The sequence below is a fragment of the Nipponia nippon genome, unplaced genomic scaffold (genome assembly GCF_047370975.1).
Source record: "Nipponia nippon isolate SJK-2023a ecotype South Korea unplaced genomic scaffold, ASM4737097v1 scaffold_16, whole genome shotgun sequence".
Classification (NCBI taxonomy): domain Eukaryota; kingdom Metazoa; phylum Chordata; class Aves; order Pelecaniformes; family Threskiornithidae; genus Nipponia; species Nipponia nippon.
Window position 1 is genome coordinate 10,333,348 of NW_028262332.1, and position 16,894 is coordinate 10,350,241.

At 61.0% G+C, this 16,894-nt stretch overlaps 1 protein-coding gene across 4 annotated transcripts; it reads right to left on the bottom strand.

Moving 5' to 3' along the window:
* Window positions 1-626: 626 nt before the first annotated feature.
* PHF19 (PHD finger protein 19) lies at window positions 627-10,569 on the bottom strand. 4 transcript variants are annotated; one of them, XM_087752850.1, is made up of 15 exons: window positions 10,450-10,569; window positions 7,780-7,980; window positions 7,427-7,508; window positions 7,218-7,313; window positions 7,043-7,143; window positions 6,779-6,927; window positions 6,327-6,422; window positions 5,968-6,036; window positions 4,764-4,884; window positions 3,643-3,710; window positions 3,370-3,540; window positions 3,195-3,282; window positions 2,826-2,911; window positions 2,544-2,639; window positions 627-2,207 (listed from the first exon to the last, which is right to left on the bottom strand). In XM_087752850.1, the coding sequence occupies exons 2-15, from the start codon at window positions 7,969-7,971 to the stop codon at window positions 1,856-1,858; spliced, it is 1,767 nt and encodes a 588-aa protein (XP_087608976.1). In that variant the 5' UTR covers window positions 7,972-7,980; window positions 10,450-10,569; the 3' UTR covers window positions 627-1,855. The 4 variants fall into 4 exon arrangements, with proteins under 4 accessions (XP_087608976.1, XP_087608977.1, XP_087608974.1 ...); XM_087752851.1 differs by lacking the exon at window positions 10,450-10,569 and adding an exon at window positions 9,788-9,800; XM_087752848.1 differs by lacking the exon at window positions 10,450-10,569 and adding an exon at window positions 9,265-9,375.
* Window positions 10,570-16,894: the final 6,325 nt, after the last annotated feature.

The following is a 16,894-nucleotide window of genomic DNA, read 5'->3' on the forward strand; positions in this document are numbered from 1 at the left end:
ACTGGCTGCACGACACCGGGCAACTCATCAGAAAGGAGTTTAAATGCTTTTACTCGCTGTGCCAAATATTCAGGCTCCTAGTACGGGCACCGAAGCAGCTCGCGCCTTGCCCAAGCCACACGGGTGCCTCCCGGGGCTGCAGAGAAGCTGCTGCTCTGCACCGCAGCCCCACGCGAGGCACCGTCACTGTGCAGCCGCGCCAAGGCCTGGTGCCTGCTAGATGGATTAAAACAAACCAGCAAACCCCCCCTTCATGGGTGTCCCACTACGTTATTTCAGCAGTAGCTGAAGCAGAGGTTTATTTTCAAGGACCACGCTTTGGCCTCTGGTTTGCAAATGCCACCTGCTCCCTCGTGCCGATTACACTAACGAATTTTCTGAAGTACTTTTTCAATAAAACAACCTTCTCAATTCACCCTCCGGTTGGTAGACCCTGCAAGCGCACATAGGAACAACGATGCGGCTATGGGAACGGGGCGTGCTGACAGAGCAGGACCACGCAGACCCCCCAGCATCGCCCACCCTCCGGCCCCACAGGACAGCCACGGTGGTGATGGGGGAGAGATGAGGAGGACAACATTAAAAATATATATATATCTCTCTTAGAAAAAAATCTAACAAATAAGTCTGATGATATTAGAATTTTTTTTTTAAAAAAAGACAACTGCTTTGCTCCTGAACAACCTGGCAGTATTGCTTTAGTTAAAGAAGGGGGCTGCTCCTTCTCTTCTGCAGACAAACCGACCCCACGCGCTCACAAACATCGACGCTAGGCCAGTAACAGAAAGCACGGCCGCTCTCCAGCGAGGTGCGGCCACGAGGCCACGCGGATGGCCGCGGGGACCCTGGCACAGCCCCTTCCCCATGCCCCCACTGTCCGTTTCAGCCTTTTTGGTTTGTCTGCTCATTTGGCACGTTCAGGACGAGGTTTCCTGCAGGAATAAAGGCCTCGGGCTCCAGTCTGTGAAATGCCCGCGGTGGTTTTAAGGCAAGGGCGTATCTTTTGGCTGATCTCTTCCAAGACCATGATTGTCAGAACACAGAAACGAAGCTGATGCATCATCACACGCTGTCCAGGTTGTGGGACAGGAGCAACCACGTACGTCTGCCCTGCGGCTGTGAAAGCCAGCCACACGTGGGCTGTTTATGGGGTGTTTTCCCCTCATTTAAAACAAACCACATTCCTTTAATGAATGGATTTATGAGGAGGAGGAAAAGCCCCTGTACACTGGCTCTGGCAAGACTTGCCCACCGTATCCTATGGGCACAGGGACGGGCTGTGAAAGCATGGGCGAGGGAGGTGCTTTTTGCTTTAGCAGCAGGACCCCCTCGAGTCTGCTCTGTAAGGCTTGGACATGGGGCACCGGCACGACGTCCGTCTGCACGAGCAGGTTGTGGGGTGCCCCCCCAAAGGGGCTTCCTGGCCATGCCAGGGGGACCCTTCTGCCTCCGGGACACAGCCACCAGCCTGGGGGAAAGGCCAGACCCACTCGCTGCTCTTACCACTGCCGTGATGGTGCCTCGGGCTCAGCCAAAGGCTCCGTCAGGAAAGCGCAGCTGGGCCACGCTCTTTGCATATACACAGCCAATAAAATAACAATTGTTAAAATAAAAAAAATACAGCGGCAAGGCTGCAGGTTTCACCCCTGGGCAGCAGCACTGATGGTTCCAGCTTGGGCGCTGCCTCCACCCATGGTGGTTCCTGGGGAGCCAGCACCAGCCAGGACCCCCAAGCACGGAGGGGTCCCAGCCTCCCCGCGGGTCAGCGCCCCTTCTCTGCTTCATGGCAAGGGTTTCCCCGTCATCCCGATCTCCTCTGGTTTGGCTCCGGGAGAGGTTTGGGGGCTGGCGGGGCTCAGTAGGGGGTCGTGCCTTCCCACTCCACCAGGTACTGCACCTTCCCCTCCAGCGTCACCCGCCGCGCCAGCACCTGGTACTTCTCGCCGCAGACCAGCCTGCCCGCCGCCCCGAAGTAGCTGCTGATGGAGGATTTGAGGTGGGAGAGCGAGGAGTCATCCTCACTGATGCTCTCAAAGGTGTGGCTGTCGATGCCGTCGTCCGGGCGGTCGGGGCCGCAGGCTGCCTCGCTGCCCTCGGGGGTGCCCCCGGCCGGGCGCCCGCCCGCCTCCCCGCCTCTCCTCTTCGCCCCCGCTGAGGCGTAGGCTGGCGCTGCCAGCTTGCGCTTGCGGCTGCCCACGGTCCTCCGGCTGTGAGGAAGGGACAGAGGAGGGGTGAGGGCAGTACCCAAAAGGTGCCCCCCACCGTGCTGGCTGTGCCTGCCGCCCTGCGAGCCTGGAGGGAGCACGCCGAGAATTGGGGCGAGCCCAGCAAGGACCGATGGCTCTGACCCTGCATGCCCAGGGAGGCAGCGCCGCTTTGGGACCACCAGCCCGTTTTAGGAGGCAGGGAGGAAAGGCTCCCCGATGCGGGACATCCCTGTGCCAGGACAGGAGGGTGCTGTGGGGGGAGAGGGGCAGCCCCTCGCCCCCCTGGCCATGCCACCAGGGCCCCTCTGGAAGGGGGTGAGGGGGCACAGCCCTCACCTGGACTCGTAGGAGAGGCTCGTGGTGGCCGAGCCCGAGGTGCTGGCGGCATCTGTGGAGTCCACATCTGATAGGAAAGTCTGTCCCGAGCTGGCACTGGGGATGGGAGGCAGCGTCAGCCCCAGCCTGGTGCAAGCGGCACCATGGCCACCCCCCTCCCCAGCTGCTCCTGCTTCCGTCTCGCATGTGCCCACAGCCAGAGGTTTTCCAGCCCTGCCTCACACTTGGGCGTTCAAACTGCCCCCCCTTGCTGCCCACACCCCCGGGCCTGGCTGCACGGACCTTTTCAGGCTCTGAATTTCATCCAGTGTGAAGTCAAAGATGCTGGCCAGGTGGTGGTTGGTGCTCCAGGCGGAGGTGAAGTCACTCTGCCCCATGAAAACAAGGGCACTCGTCACTGCCAAGCAGAGCGGTGCTGCCCGCGGCCCCGGCATCAGCACCCTCTGCCCCAGCACCACCGCGCTCCCTCCCGTGGCCCCGCAGCCCCTGGGAAGCACGCTTGGCACAGAACATTTGCAAACCCCAGGGCGAGGGCCGGGGGCTCTCCCTGCCCACGGGAGCAGGGGAACCTCGCGGGGATGGGCGCTGCAGGGTCCCACCCGGTTGCCAAAGCCTGGGGCGGTCGCACAGAGGAGGGGGTGAAGGACTCACGCTGGGAATGGCGTCCTCCAGCAGGAACTTGGCCCTTTTGCGCCGCGCCGCTCGCCGCTTCTGCTGCTGGAGCTGCCGCGGCAGCAGGCTGCAAAGCAAGGCGGGGGTGAGGCTGCCAGGCCGCCCCAGGGGAGCGTGGCAGCGGGGGGGTGCCCGGGCGAATTTGGCCACTCACCTGTCTTTATGGACATATTTGCTTTTTCCCCTCTTCTTCAGCTCGCAGGAGCCGCTCTCACCCACACTGGGGGCTTTCTCTGGCAGCACCTTGCTGGGGGGGTTCGGCGGGACGCGGATCCGCAGGCGAAAGATGCATTTCTTCTTTTTGATTTCCTTCCCGCACAGAAACCTGGGCGGCAGAGGGGAGGAAACAACCCTCAGCCAGGGGGGCCACAGGAGCATCCTGCATCCCGTCCTGTTCCCATCCTCGCCCGCCGTGCCCGGGGCCCACCTGCTTTTGTAGCTGTTGAGCGCGTTGAGGAGGTGGGGGCCGCGCTCGGAGACCGGGGTGCCCGTCAGCTGCGGAGAGATGGCGGAGGTCAGGCAGGGCTCGGCACCCGCTGCGGTTATGCAAGAACCAAACAGACGGGGGAACCCGAACTCCGGGTTTCAGCTCCTGCCCAAGGTCAGGGAGTGATGGATGCCAAAGCCCAGAGCCGCCCAGGTTTGGCACTGGCCGCCCTCAGTGCAGGGGAGGGAGGCGTCTGCAGGGAACCCATTCATCCCGACGCCGTGACAGGTTTCCAAGATGCCTTGCTTTTAGCACTTCTCCCGGCTCTAGCTCCAACCGGGAAACTTGTCAGGTTCAACACCCGAACAAAGGGAAATCCCAGCGCAGAGGAAGGTGTTTAAGCTAATTTTGAGCAGGAGCTGCCCATGCTGAGTGCTGCACAAACCGGGGTTTTGCTGAGATGCCCAAGCTCATTGGAGAGGGGATGCCAGCACGGTGGCACTGCCAACACTTGGGCACGTCCCTTTCCACCCTTCACCCCCCGCCACCCACCCCAGGAATAAGGGCCCAGGAAAGGTCCCTCAGCTCTGCCCAGGGCCGTGCCCGGGGGCTGACACCATTCCCGGCTCAGGGAGCAGCACCCTCCACCGCTGACGCCACCCAGGGTGGGTGAAGAGCACGCAGGAGCTGCCACGTGTTCCCAGCGGGTGCCAACGCCCCGGGCCGGGTGCTCCTGCCCACCCAGAGAAACCAGGCAGGTGTTTGAAAGCTCCTTCCCCGCAGGTGACCGGCCGAGGACCAGCCAGCTCGGGTCACGGTCTCCCAAAGCTCCGACCCCTTCCCAACAAGCAACACACAAACACACCTCGGGGCTGACGGCTGCCAAGAGGGGAAGCCAGCCCAACCGAGGGGCAGAGCTCACTGCCCCACCGTCTCACCGCGAGCACTGCCCTTCCCCGGCCAACCTGCCCCAGCCGCAGGGGCTTGGCTGCCGCGGGGAAGGAGGAGCCGGTCCCTCTGAGCTGAGGCTTCGGGAACAGCCGGCCGTGACTTACATCCCCGGCAGCACCTCTCCCTCCCCGCGGCTGCTCTCCAGCCCGACCCGGGCTGCGCGTTGTTACCTTCCCGAGCTGCAGCGGATCCCAGTGGTGGTTCACGAAGGCCAAGATCTCCTCGAAGTCGAAGTACTTCTTCTTGCTCTGTACGCCCAGGTTGTAGAGGGCCAGATGGACGACATCCACCCTGTGGAAGCAGAGAGGGGGAGAGGGTCAGCAGCCCACCTTCTCCCCAGCAGGATGGTACCCGCCACAATGTTCTGCTCCACCAGCACCACTCCAGCGCAGCCCCCAGCACGACCCTCCCAAAACCTTCTCACTGGAAGCCAGGACCATTCCCACACCCCACGGGGGAAGCAACCCTGGCCTGGACACACATCCCAGGGGATGCTGCCACAGCCAGGATGGCATTCCCTGGGCTTTGGGGAGGGGTGGGACACTGCCCACAGCCAGGGGGAACCCCAAACGCCGAGACCCCCGAGCCCAGGAGCTGGAGGACATGCCGCTCCCAGGACAAATGCCCAGTTTTCCAGCTTTTTAATAAGCCCCAGCTGTGTGCTCTTGCTGCAGTTAGGTACGGGAGCAGGATGGCTCTTATTCACATGAAAATACACTGTCTATTTTAACAACTCGGTCTGTCCTGTGGGATTTTACACTTGCGTCTCTGAAAATGAAAGCCAAGCAATGTATCCTGCAGGATTTCCCTTCTTCTTCTTCCAGCCTGCTGCGCTGCTCGGTGCAATGTCCCCGAGGCAGCCGCGTCCCAGCAGCCCGTTAGCACCAGTAACACGTCTGACACGGCCGAGCACAAGAGGAACAGCAGGGAAAAGCTGCGCTGCTGGCAATTCATACACTCTATAAAGTGCTTTCAGACTATCGAGGTACACTACAAGGTACCACTTGTAAACTTGTATTTAATCACAGAATTTGATGAATTGTGACCCGATTGCTTTTTGCGGTTATCTTCTGGCAAACGTGCACCTTGGCTCCCAGACAAACAGTAGATTTGGGGCATATTGGGAACAGCTTCCCTGGGAAACAGCCCCGCGGGGCCGGGCAGAGGGAGCTGCACGCCTGGGGCTGCGGCTGAGCAAAGGCCCCAGCCCAGGGCCGCGCTGGGATGAGCGGGAGGTGCTGCGTGAATTCACGCTGCTCAAACCCACCGCTGGGGCTGGGCCCACGGCAAGGGCTCAGCAGCACCGGGCACCGGCCAGCCCGGTGCCCCACGGCCACCCCGGCACATTCCAAAGGAGCCAGGGCTGTTTCTTACCATCTCAAGGGCAGGCGCTTGATGTATTCAGGTCCCTGGTTGCACACGGAGCAGAAAAAGACATAGAACCTGGAAAACAGCGGGGAGGGGAGCGCTGGGGGTGGGGGTCATCCCCGCAGCCATGCAGGGCCTGGGGACAGGTCAGGGTGGGGACAGTGCTCCGGGTGCCGATGGTGACGGCATGGCTGGGAGGAGCGGGGCTCACGGGGCCACCCGCCCGCCCCCAGGGCGGCTGATCCACATCGGTGCCACAGCCGGGTTGGGGAGATACAGACAGGGGACGCATCCATGCACGAGCCCCCCTGGGAAGCCAGCTCCAACGTCCAGCACCAGCCCAGCAAAGTCCGGAAGGGACGTACCGGTCTCCGAACATCATGGGGTCGCTGAGGCACTGGGTGCAGGCTTCGTGGAACCACTGCCGGCAGCGGTAGCACTGCAGCATCTTCAGGTACCACCTGGGGAGGGAGAGGAGGCGGGTGACGGCGAGGGCAGCGCGCAGCAGCCACTGCCCCGGCCCCCTCCCAGGCACGGACCCCCCCAGCCAGGGAGAGAAAGTTGGGCCCTAACTTGTATTTTCCGCAGCCATGGAGGTGGGTGCAAATGGTGCCTCCGGGAGCAAGTGGAGACCCAGGTAGCAGAGGCAGCGTGGGCAGCAAAGCCGCCGGCCCGAGGGCACTGCCCTGCAAGCTGGGGACATCTCTCCTGGGGAAAAAAACTCCCCAGGCCTGATCCCACCCGCCTTTTGCAAATGCTTTTCATCACAAACCCAAATGCAACAGCCCTCCCAGCGGGCAGGCGGGCAGGGCCTTACTCGCCAGGGCCCCCACAGTAGCAGTAGCACTGCTGCTGGTTGGTCCGGTGCGGGGAGTCCCACTCGAGCAGGTCGGGGTTGTAGGACAGCACCATCTTGACGGCTTGCAGCGTCTTGGCGATGGCTCCCTTCTTCAGGGCACCCCCCTTCTGCGGGACCAAGCGGGACGGGGGTCAGCACAGCCAGCCAGGGGGTCACATCCTGCACCGCCGTGCCGAGGGCAGGCGGCACGAGGAGCTGGTGACCGCGGGCAGCCCCACTCACCCGCACAGCCAGGGCAAATATGCAGCGGCGGCAGAACCACGGTGTCCCCAGCGGGCCCTCGCCGCTGCTCGCCACCGGGATGTGGCACTGCTGGTGATAACCTGCGGGAGGGCTTGGCATCAGCGCCGCCAGGCAGGCCGGACCCTCGCCCCCAGGGCGACGCGCCCGCACTCACCCAGCCCGCACTTCCCGCAGATGAGGATTTCGTTCATGGGGCCCGACGTCTTTCCCAGGCAGATGTTGCACTTGGGCTCCTCCCCGGGGACGCCGGCTGCGGGACGGGGATGGCAGAGTCGGAGATGCGCGAGGCACGGCCACCTCTCCCCGGTGCCAGGAAGGACCCGCCGGCACGGCGGTGGGAAGGGAGGACGGGGCGGCACTCACCATGCTGGATGTCCTTCCAGAGGACCCAGTACTTGGAGTTGTCCTCAAACGTGACGAGGCAGCTCTGCTTGGAGCCGCTCACCTGCGGGGAGAGAGCAGGAAGAATCGCCGGGTGTCAGCTCCCATTCCCCGTGCTTTCCCATTTTCCCTGGTGACCGGCCCTGCCTCTTGGGGCTGCGGGAAGTCAGGTTTGGGGTGTGATACCCAGGGGCAGGATGTCAACCCAAAATGCCCCGATCACCAAAGACGTGTTGCAGCCCAGGCCAGCACTCCTCCGAGCCACGAGCTGACCCAGGGAACGGCGCTAGCTACACTCTGGGTGCCCACCTTACCCTTTTGGGTGCCCACCTTACCCTTTTGATCTTTCCGAGATAATAGAGCCCATCGGTCCAGCGGCACAGCACGTACTGCCCCTCCGTCAGCTTGACCATGAGCTCTCGGCAGCCGCTGCCCCTCCGCGCCGAGGCGGTGGCCGGTGCTTGCTGGACACGGCCAGCGGCCGCGTAGACATCCCGGATGATGGGGTTGAGCTTGGCGGTCTCCATCAGCAGAGCCTGGAGGGGACACACATGCTCGTCACCCTGCCTTCGCGTCACAACACAACGCACCCGTCGGCCGAGCACGGCGTCCCGGAGGGTTTTGCCTGGGAGCACCAAGCCCGGGGCTGGTTCAGCCCCACCAGTGGGTGCTCAGGACACACAAAACGAGCATGGATGAGCCAGGGTCATCCACCGGTAATTTACGTGAAATCAAAGGGAGCAGCGGCAATCTTCCCTACTGTTGAGCAAGAGCGAATTAACCCCCTGAGTGCCTCGGCTCCCGCAGCACGGAGCCACCCCGCCATGTGGCACGGGGACACGCCACAGGCCTGCGCACCCTCGGCCTCGGGAAGGGGCACCTGCGGGACAACAGCTTTACATTTAGCGTGATTTGTTAATTCACGATTGCCTAGCAGTTTCACCAGCTCCCAAACCAACGGGACGGCAGCGTGAGCGGGGAAACCGCGGCACTGCGCCCAGCGAGGGAAGCCGCGCAGCCCAGTTTCACTGCCGCGAGGTCTGAGGGGCGGCAGGCAGCGCCCGGCCCCGGCTGCGATCCTCCGTGGGCAGCAGTAAAACAGCGTAAAAGTTACTTTTCCCCCCTTTGCGCTCCCGTCACGGCAACACGCGTGACCTCACGCCGCGGATCACAACAGCAAACCTCACCGTGCTGGAAGCAACACCAACTCCCGCTGCCCGGACCGTCCTATTAATAACGCTCCCGTTTCCCGAGAAGGGCCCGGGTTTAAGTTACGGGAAACCGGGTGCGACCGAAAAAAAAAAAGGGGGGGGGGGGGGGGGGGCTCCTGCGGGGCCGGGGCTGGCAGGAGCCGGAGCAGCGAGCTGCGACACGGCCCCCGCGGCCCCGGCTTTCGCCTCGGGAGCGATTATGAAAGCGGAGGCAGCTCCGCGCCCGCCCGGCCCCGCGGGGACACGGACACGGACACGGGGACACGGACACGCAGCCCCCGCCGCTCCCCGCCGTCCCGGGCGGGAGCTTCCCAGCGCCGCCGGGCAGCGGGACCCAGCGGCGGCGGGGGGCACCGGCCCGGCTCCCCCGCCTTCCCCGCCGCGGCGGCAGTGGCCCCGGCGGCACCTGCCGGGGGGGGGGGGGGGGGGAGCACCGCGGGCAGCCCCGGCCGCGGCGGCGGCTCCCGCCGCCATTGGCTCATTCAAAGGCGCTGCGGCGCCGTCCCGCCCGCCCGGCCCCGGCCCCGGCCCCGGCCCCGCCGCCCCGGGCGCTTCCCGCCGGGCTGCGCCCCCGCCGCCGCCCCCGGGCTCCCGCGGCGCCGCCCTTACCGCTGGGCCCCCGCCGCCCCTCTGCCGCCGCCGGGCCGGGTCAGCGCCCGCCCGCCCGGGGCCCGCGGCGGGGAGCGGCGGCGTGCGGCGGGGGCAGGGCGCGGGGCGCCATCTTCCCGCGCTTCCCCCGCGCCTCCCGCGGGCATTGACGTCCCGCTTATGCAATTAGCGCGGGGCCGCCCCCGCCGCCTCCCACGGCCCCGCTCGCATCGGCCCGGCGCGGCGCGGCCCCGCTGCCCGGGCGGGGGGTACCTGCTGCCCCCCCCCGTGCCGCCGCTGCCCCGCACAGGTACCACAGCCCCCGCGGGCCGCCCCGCCTGCGGCATCACCGCCGCCGCCCGCCGGCCCTGTCTGCACCCGCGCGCCCACCGCGCCCTCACCCTGTGCCGCGCGCAGGGGACCCCCTGCCTGGGTGTCGTCCCCCTCCCCCCCCCAGCCAGGTAGGGGCATCCCCGGCCCCCCAGGACGGGGTGCGGGCAGGGGTGACCCGCATGCGTGGCGTTGTCCCGCGCGAGGGAACGACCTGTGCTCGTCGGGATTCCTAGAAACAGGGGTAGCCTTTCCCTGAATCCCAACAGCGAAAATCAATCACTGCCGAAACGCTGCCGTCAGCGCCAAGAAGAAATCTTAAGGATTTGCTGTTTGTTGGAAAGCACTGCCAAAAAAGAAATGTTTTCAGGCCTGCTCAGGCAGTAGAGAAGCCGATTCCTGGTGCAGGGTCTGGGCCAAGCGCAAGCAGAGGCGATAGGGATTTTATTGCCTGTAATTGGTGAGCTCTGTGCAGCACCGCGGGGTGGCTTCCCCCGCGCTGGGGTGCGTAGCCCACCTGCAAAAGGCTTGCGCTGCAAGCGAGCAGCTCCCCTGGGCACCGGGAAGGAATGGCAGAGGGCTGCGACGCCTTTTAAACACCTGTGTGTAACTCTGTCATCTTAGAAAGGATTTTTTTAAATCAAACTTTCCCGTAACACGCTGGCATCTGAGCGTTCCCCGCGCTGCGCCTGGCCCTTGGCGGCGTGCAGGCGATGCCACGCCGGTGAACCCGAGGGGAAACGCGGTTCCCTGGCTATGGGTACCGCAGGGCCGTTCTCCCCTTTGCTTTGCAGTTCTTGGTGACAATATCCTTGGTGACAATGTAAGTTCTTCCTGACAATGTTTAAGAAGCATTTGGACAACGCCCTCAGACACCTGGGGTGAATTTTGGGGTTGTCCTGTGCCGGGACAGGAGCCGGACTCGATCCGTGCGGGTCCCTTCCGACTCAGGACCTTCTATGGTTCTGTGACTCTGTGGTGTGTAAGGCAAAGCCCAGCACAGCGTGAAGACGGTGGCAGGCAGGGGCCCAACATGCTGTGCCGTGCCATGCCATGCCGTGCTGTGCCATGCCATACGCCGCCGTGCCATGCTGTGCCATGCCGTACCCTGCTGTGCCATGCTGTGCCATGCCGTGGCCATGCCATGCCGTGCCATCCTGTGCCATGCTGTACCCTGCTGTGCCATGCCGTGCCATGCCATGCCATGCCATACCCTGCTGTGCCATGCTGTGCCATGCCATGCCCTTCTGTGCTATGCCGTGCCAAGCCATACCCTGCTGTGCCATACCCTGCCGTGCCATGCCGTGCCATACCATGCCATGCCATACCCTGCTGTGCCATGCTGTGCCATGCCACACCCTGCTGTGCCATGCCATACCCTGCTGTGCCGTGCCATGCCGTGCCATGCCATGCCATGCCATACCCTGCTGTGCCATGCTGTGCCATGCCACACCCTGCTGTGCCATGCCATACCCTGCTGTGCCGTGCCATGCCGTACCCCACTGTGCCATGCTGTGCTGTGCCATGCCGTGCTGTGCCATGCCATACCCCGCTGTGCTATGCCGTGCCAAGCCATACCCTGCTGTGCCATACCCTGCTGTGCCATGCTGTGCCATGCCATGCCGTGCCATGCCGTACCCCGCTGTGCCGTGCCATGCCGTGCCGTGCCGTGCCGTGCCGTGCCATACCCTGCTGTGCCATGCCGTGCCAAGCCATGCCACGCGGTGCCTACGCCCAGCTGCTGGGCCTCTGTTTGCAGAGGTTTAGGCAGCTGAAAAAAATGTCAGCTCGTTCCCTGGCATGCAACACCGTCCTTCGCCTTCACAGGGAACCTGACGCATCTTCAAAACAGTCAAACGACCAAACTCTGCGGTGAGTCACAATGCGGTAGCCGTGAGTCACCGCGGGATTAAAATAACTCTTGCACCATAACTCTCCCCCTGGACGAACACCGCTGCTCACTTCACTGCAGTTGGTGGTGCTGGGTTTGACCGAAAGCGAGCCGTTTGCCGCGCTGGCGGAGCGGCCCTCCCGTCCCAGCCTGTCCCCGCGTGCTGCTGCTGGAGCAGCGAACGGCGACGTTCTGAAGCCCTCCTCCCCAGCCGCCGTGGTTCACGTTTGCGGCATCTTGATCCTTTGCCATGGGAATGCGGATGATGTGACACGTAAATCAAACACTGGATCAAGTTCACCAGGGGTGTAAGCAGGGATAACCTTACTGAAAACCCTCCGGCACGGAGCGGGCACCCCAAACCCAGCACCTGCCAATGGAAAGAGCACAGCAACGTTGCCCTGGAACAAAAGTCCCAAACAAAAAGAAAAAAAAAAGGAATTTGAGATGCATCTTCTATTTCCTAACACGAATGGAGCCATGCAATCGCATTGAACTCTGGTTTCTTTGCGGGTGCTCCTGCCGCACCATTCCCCGTGAGCTCCCGCTGCAGTGAGCTACTGGGTGCTGCCCCCCTCCTCCTCTTCCTCCTTCTCTTCCTCCTCCTCCTCTTTTTCCTCCTCCTCCTCCCCTACACACCTGCCCGGCTTTTCCCGCACACCCCTGGGGAGTCGGGGGAGCCGCGGGAGGTCCCGTTTCTTTGGCACCGCGCGAAGGCTCGTGGCTCCTGGCAGACGCTGGTGCGGGGCTGCCGGCAGCCCCTGGAGCAGGCGCAGTGGTCGGACACAGCTGAGTGACTGGTTTTGCACTGGTGGGGCTCCAGGGACCTCGGCGGGATGGCGCCTGACATGCTCCGCTGGGGAAGGAGCACCCACCCGGGCCCATGCCGACCTGAATATTTCCGTGCCTCTCTCGCATCCCCCGCTGAAAAGACCTTGGTGGCCCGGCGTGTGGAGCCGGCAGAAGATGCTGACCTGCTCTCCCTGCCAGATAAGGAAGCCCCCATTTAAATCAAGTTGTTAGAAGCAGACTGTTCTGTAAGCAAATGAACAGAAATGAATGAGACCCCACGCGACGGTGCGAAGCCGAGCGCCGGTGATCCTCCGTCCTCCTCGGCCGGGGAGCGGGGCCCGCACGGGCTCCCAGGGCAGGTCGCCTCGGCTCCTTCCCCGCTATTGAATTTCCAAACAAAACCAGCATTTGCAAAATGATTTGAATGAAGCCCCGGGTAGTTAACTACTCCAACACCCCCATTTTGTCTTTAAAAACTTTTCATTGCTCCTCCGCACCCTGCGCTTGCAAAGGTGGGGAAGGCGCTTTCCTGCTCGCAGAAGGATGCAGCACCCGGAGAATTGCGGCTCAGCCCGGCGGGAAGCCGGTGGGAGCCCTGGCCGGAGCAGGGCCCGCGGCGTGCGCGGGGCGAGGAGCTCCCGGCGCTGCCTTTCTTTCTGCTTTGAAAACTGCCCAGAAATCGAGTAGCTTCTTTTCACAGTGTTTTTCTTTCTTTGAAAACAGGAGTGGGAGGAGGGGTTGGATGTTGGCTTGTAGTCTTGGAAACCGAAGCCGAGGAATATTGAATGGAAACCCAAACATGAAGCTGCCTATGAACTACAGGCCTGATGTGGAGATAGGATCTGCAGAAACGACTCGCGCTGGCTGCAGCCGCTCCGGAGCCTCCTGCGGCCGAGCAAGGCCGGGCTGCGGCACAGAGGCTGCGAGACTCGGCGCAGCTCTCTCGTACGCTGTTCAAAACAATTCGCAAGTGCTATTTCCATCTGCAGATTCAGCTGGCAAAATGTGACACGTTCACGCCGATAAAAGCAGCTACAACTGTAACTTGGGGCTGTTGGCAGGGTCCTCTCTCTCTCGGCCAACGCTTCCCTCTGCTCCACGGGTGTCAACCACCTTTTCTCTGAAACCACCTGATTGACCAGCACAACCAAGTTAAGTTCAAAGCAGCTGTGTGCGAGGTTATGAGGTCTTTTCCTGTCCTGAAGAAGGGCTTATAAACCTAAACGTTTGCCCGGCTTTTTTCAGCTTTGTTAGTCGATTCAAAAAAAATATTATCTTTCCCTACAAACCTTGTCCTTGATTATTTTAGACCATCGTAGCTACAGAAGCGCTATGACTCTTTGCCAACCTGGCCATTAAATACGGAGCAACTGGTCCTGACTGAATTCACTAAAACTCTCTCTGATTTTTCTGCATCATTTGATTTGGTCCAGACCGAAAAAAAATCACTTTGGCTGCTCATTTCCACAACAGAAGTGATTTGCTGGATTAGAGAACCCTTGATATTGCTCTGATTTCAGCTTCTTTCCCAGTAAGTGTCATCCGTTTCCTTATCAAGATGGTTTTGTGGCTGAAGGTCTTGGAGATAAAAATCAGGAGCCTGTTCCAGGAACACCAGAGCCCAGAGCGGAGCCCCGTGTTTGGAAAGCACCGCGGCTCAATGCATTCCACATGGACGCAGTAATGCTCGGCAGTGCCTCGTGCGCCGCGGCACGGGGGGGGTTAGCGCTTGGTCAAGCCCTTGCAGAGAAAAGCGGTGCACCAAAGGGCATCTTCAGACACCGCCGTGGCTGGAATTAGAGTCAGAGCGGTTAACTCCGACATTCAGCTGGTTTATGCCAGCTGTGCCTTTAAAAGGAAGAGCATTTAGGCATTGGGTCTCATGTCTTTTTATTGTTTATTTAGCATGAATTTAGTCCATATCCTTTTTTTTTTAACTTAACTTTCTTTGCGTGCTTCTATGCAATTGCATAAAAGATGAAGAGCTTGCAAGTGTTCTTACAGCTGGGCAAGTTTTATATTAATGAAGCCCTTACAGAATTTTGACAGGGATATGTTATGTACACGTCTGCAGTTCCTGAGCACGGCTCAGAAGAGACATGGCCCCCAAAAAGAAAGAAAGAAAGAAAGAAAGAAAGAAAGAAAGAAAGAAAGAAAGAAAGAAAGAAAGAAAGAAAGAAAGGAAGAAAGAAAGGAAGAAAGAAAGAAAGGAAGAAAGGAAGAAAGAAAGAAAGAAAGGAAGGAAGAAAGGAAGGAAGAAAGGAAGAAAGGAAGGAAGGAAGGAAGGAAGAAAGGAAGAAAGGAAGAAAGGAAGAAAGGAAGAAAGGAAGAAAGGAAGAAAGGAAGAAAGAAAGAAAGAAAGAAAGAAAGAAAGAAAGAAAGAAAGAAAGAAAGAAAGAAAGAAAGAAAGAAAGAAAGAAAGAAAGAGAAAGAAAGAAAAGCCCGTTTTGTTCCTGGGGAAAAGTGAAAAATGGAGAGTGAAGATCTGTATTTACCGGGGGATGTTTGCACTGCTCACCCAGCTCCAAACTGCAGTGAGCAAACGCCTGTTAGTGCATCTCTGATTATCGGTGTTCACGACGAATTTGGGCTGTGTCTCTGCGGTGCGACGCTGTGCAGACAGGGACCCCCGTGCCACCAGCCACCCCTGAGCCCAGGGCAGGGCCCCAGGGGTGGCTCTGGTAGCCCGTCGCTTGCCTTGAGGGATTTTGCTCCCTCATCCAGCCCACGGTGCTCCTTCACGGGCTCCGTCCCGCAGCTTGAGCCATGGCTCCAGGGTGCCCCGCTGCTCTTTTGGTCCTTGAGTAATCTCAGGAGCCTTCCATCAGTTGCACGCACGCAGAGCCCACGATACACGTGCCACTTTCACAAGCGTCACGGCAGTTCGGCTTGCCTCTGCTTCCTGCGAGGCTGGCTCCTACCTGCTGTAAATGAGCAATGCTCCATCTACGTCCCATCCCGGGGCCGGTTTTACACCAGCGAGCTGTCAGCCCCACGAGCACGGCTGGTAACGAATTTCCCCCCTTTGCAGACATTTGCCATCCAGGCCTGAGTCAGCCCAAAAGCTGGCTCCATGCGATGCCCCTCCAGTGATTTCATACCGAAGCGGTGAGAGGCACCTCCGCCCCCGCCCTGCGCCGCGGGACGACGAGCACAGGGTCCTGCAGACTCTGCAGCCTTGCAGCTTTCCTCCCGTTTTACTTCAGGGATTTCCCCACTGGGAATCCGCCGCTAGAAAGAAAACTGGAACTAAAGGGCTTCCAATAAACTTTTTCAATTGATTTTTACCAAGCAGGTCCCTTCTTCCCTCGTCACCCCTGTGCTCCAAGGAGGATGCCTGGCGAGGGCTGCGCGGGCTCCCCCTGCTCCCCCCTGCAGAAGGGACGTGCCGAGCGGGGTCTCCGGCCCACCCCGTCCTGCCCCGCTCTCACCTCCAGCCCAGGTCGGGCACAGACTGGTATCGGTCGCACCAGGACGGACGGGGCCCCGGTGCATCGCGTCCTCTCTCCGGGGTATTTATCCGGTCAGTTTGTGCTTCTGCTTCCCTGCAGCTTGTGCTGCTTCTGCGGGATTTGACCTCCCGCCTGGAGCGGCACCGGGCTCCTGCCATCAGTGAAATCCTGGCTGTGCACAGGATTTGAAGAAAATCAGTGTAATTGCTCCTGGCAGAACCACGCTAGACAAAAGCACGAAGGCATCAGGTCCTTCACTCTCCGCTGGATGTATCTCTCAACCTGCACTTGCACATATGCACACACGTATATTTATATATTTCTGCCTCCCGCGATGCAGACACAGACACATAAATAGTCTCTCTCATGCATATTCACATTTTCTCTCCCCCACACTTTCTCTCTTTCCCCAGCTCTCAGCCACACGCGGTTTTACTCACTTCCCCCCACCTTCTCTCTCGCTGTCTCTCACACACAAGGAAAACCCTCCTAATTATTTTTAAGAAGTAACAGCTCTACGTGGAGAAGGATTTTGCACAAAAAAGTAACGGTGGAGCAAAGAGGCAGCCAAGCCGCCCTGGGAAGGCAATGCCCACTACGATAAAAGCAGCTCATTAAAAACCCCCAGTGGAAAAGCAGCTCCGCGGCCAGCGAGGGCCAAGGAAAGCTTACGCAGGTATGGAGCAACTCCAGCTCCCCTGGCAACCAGGCAGAGCCGGCCACGATCTTAATCTGCAGTAATTCTTGTACGATGCGCCGCCGCCGCCCTCCCGCTCCGCTCTGCCTGCGGTAGCCAGAGGGGCTCTGGAAAGAAGCTCGCTGCGCCAGACCGTGCCACCCTCACCCCCGCTTGCCTCCCTGCCCCCAGATCCCTCTTTGCACGGAGCCCGGTGGCGGGGCGGCAGCGCCTGCACAGCCCCATATGTGATTTTCCAGGTCAAACCCCCAGATATCGGGCGCTCCGTCTTCCATACGCCCATGCCAGCTTCCGCAGGCAACGAAGAGGCGACCCTCCTGTTACGGCGCTGCCATGAGAGATGCTTTAGGGTTCATTCCCCAAATTTCCGCCGCTCTCCTGCAGGACCCCAGGCAAGGGACACACACCGAGCGCCTCGGCTGACTGTCGGCACCGGCGGCTCTTCGGGCAGGGGCTGGTTATTGCTGGGCCAGCGGGCAGCGCCCAGCG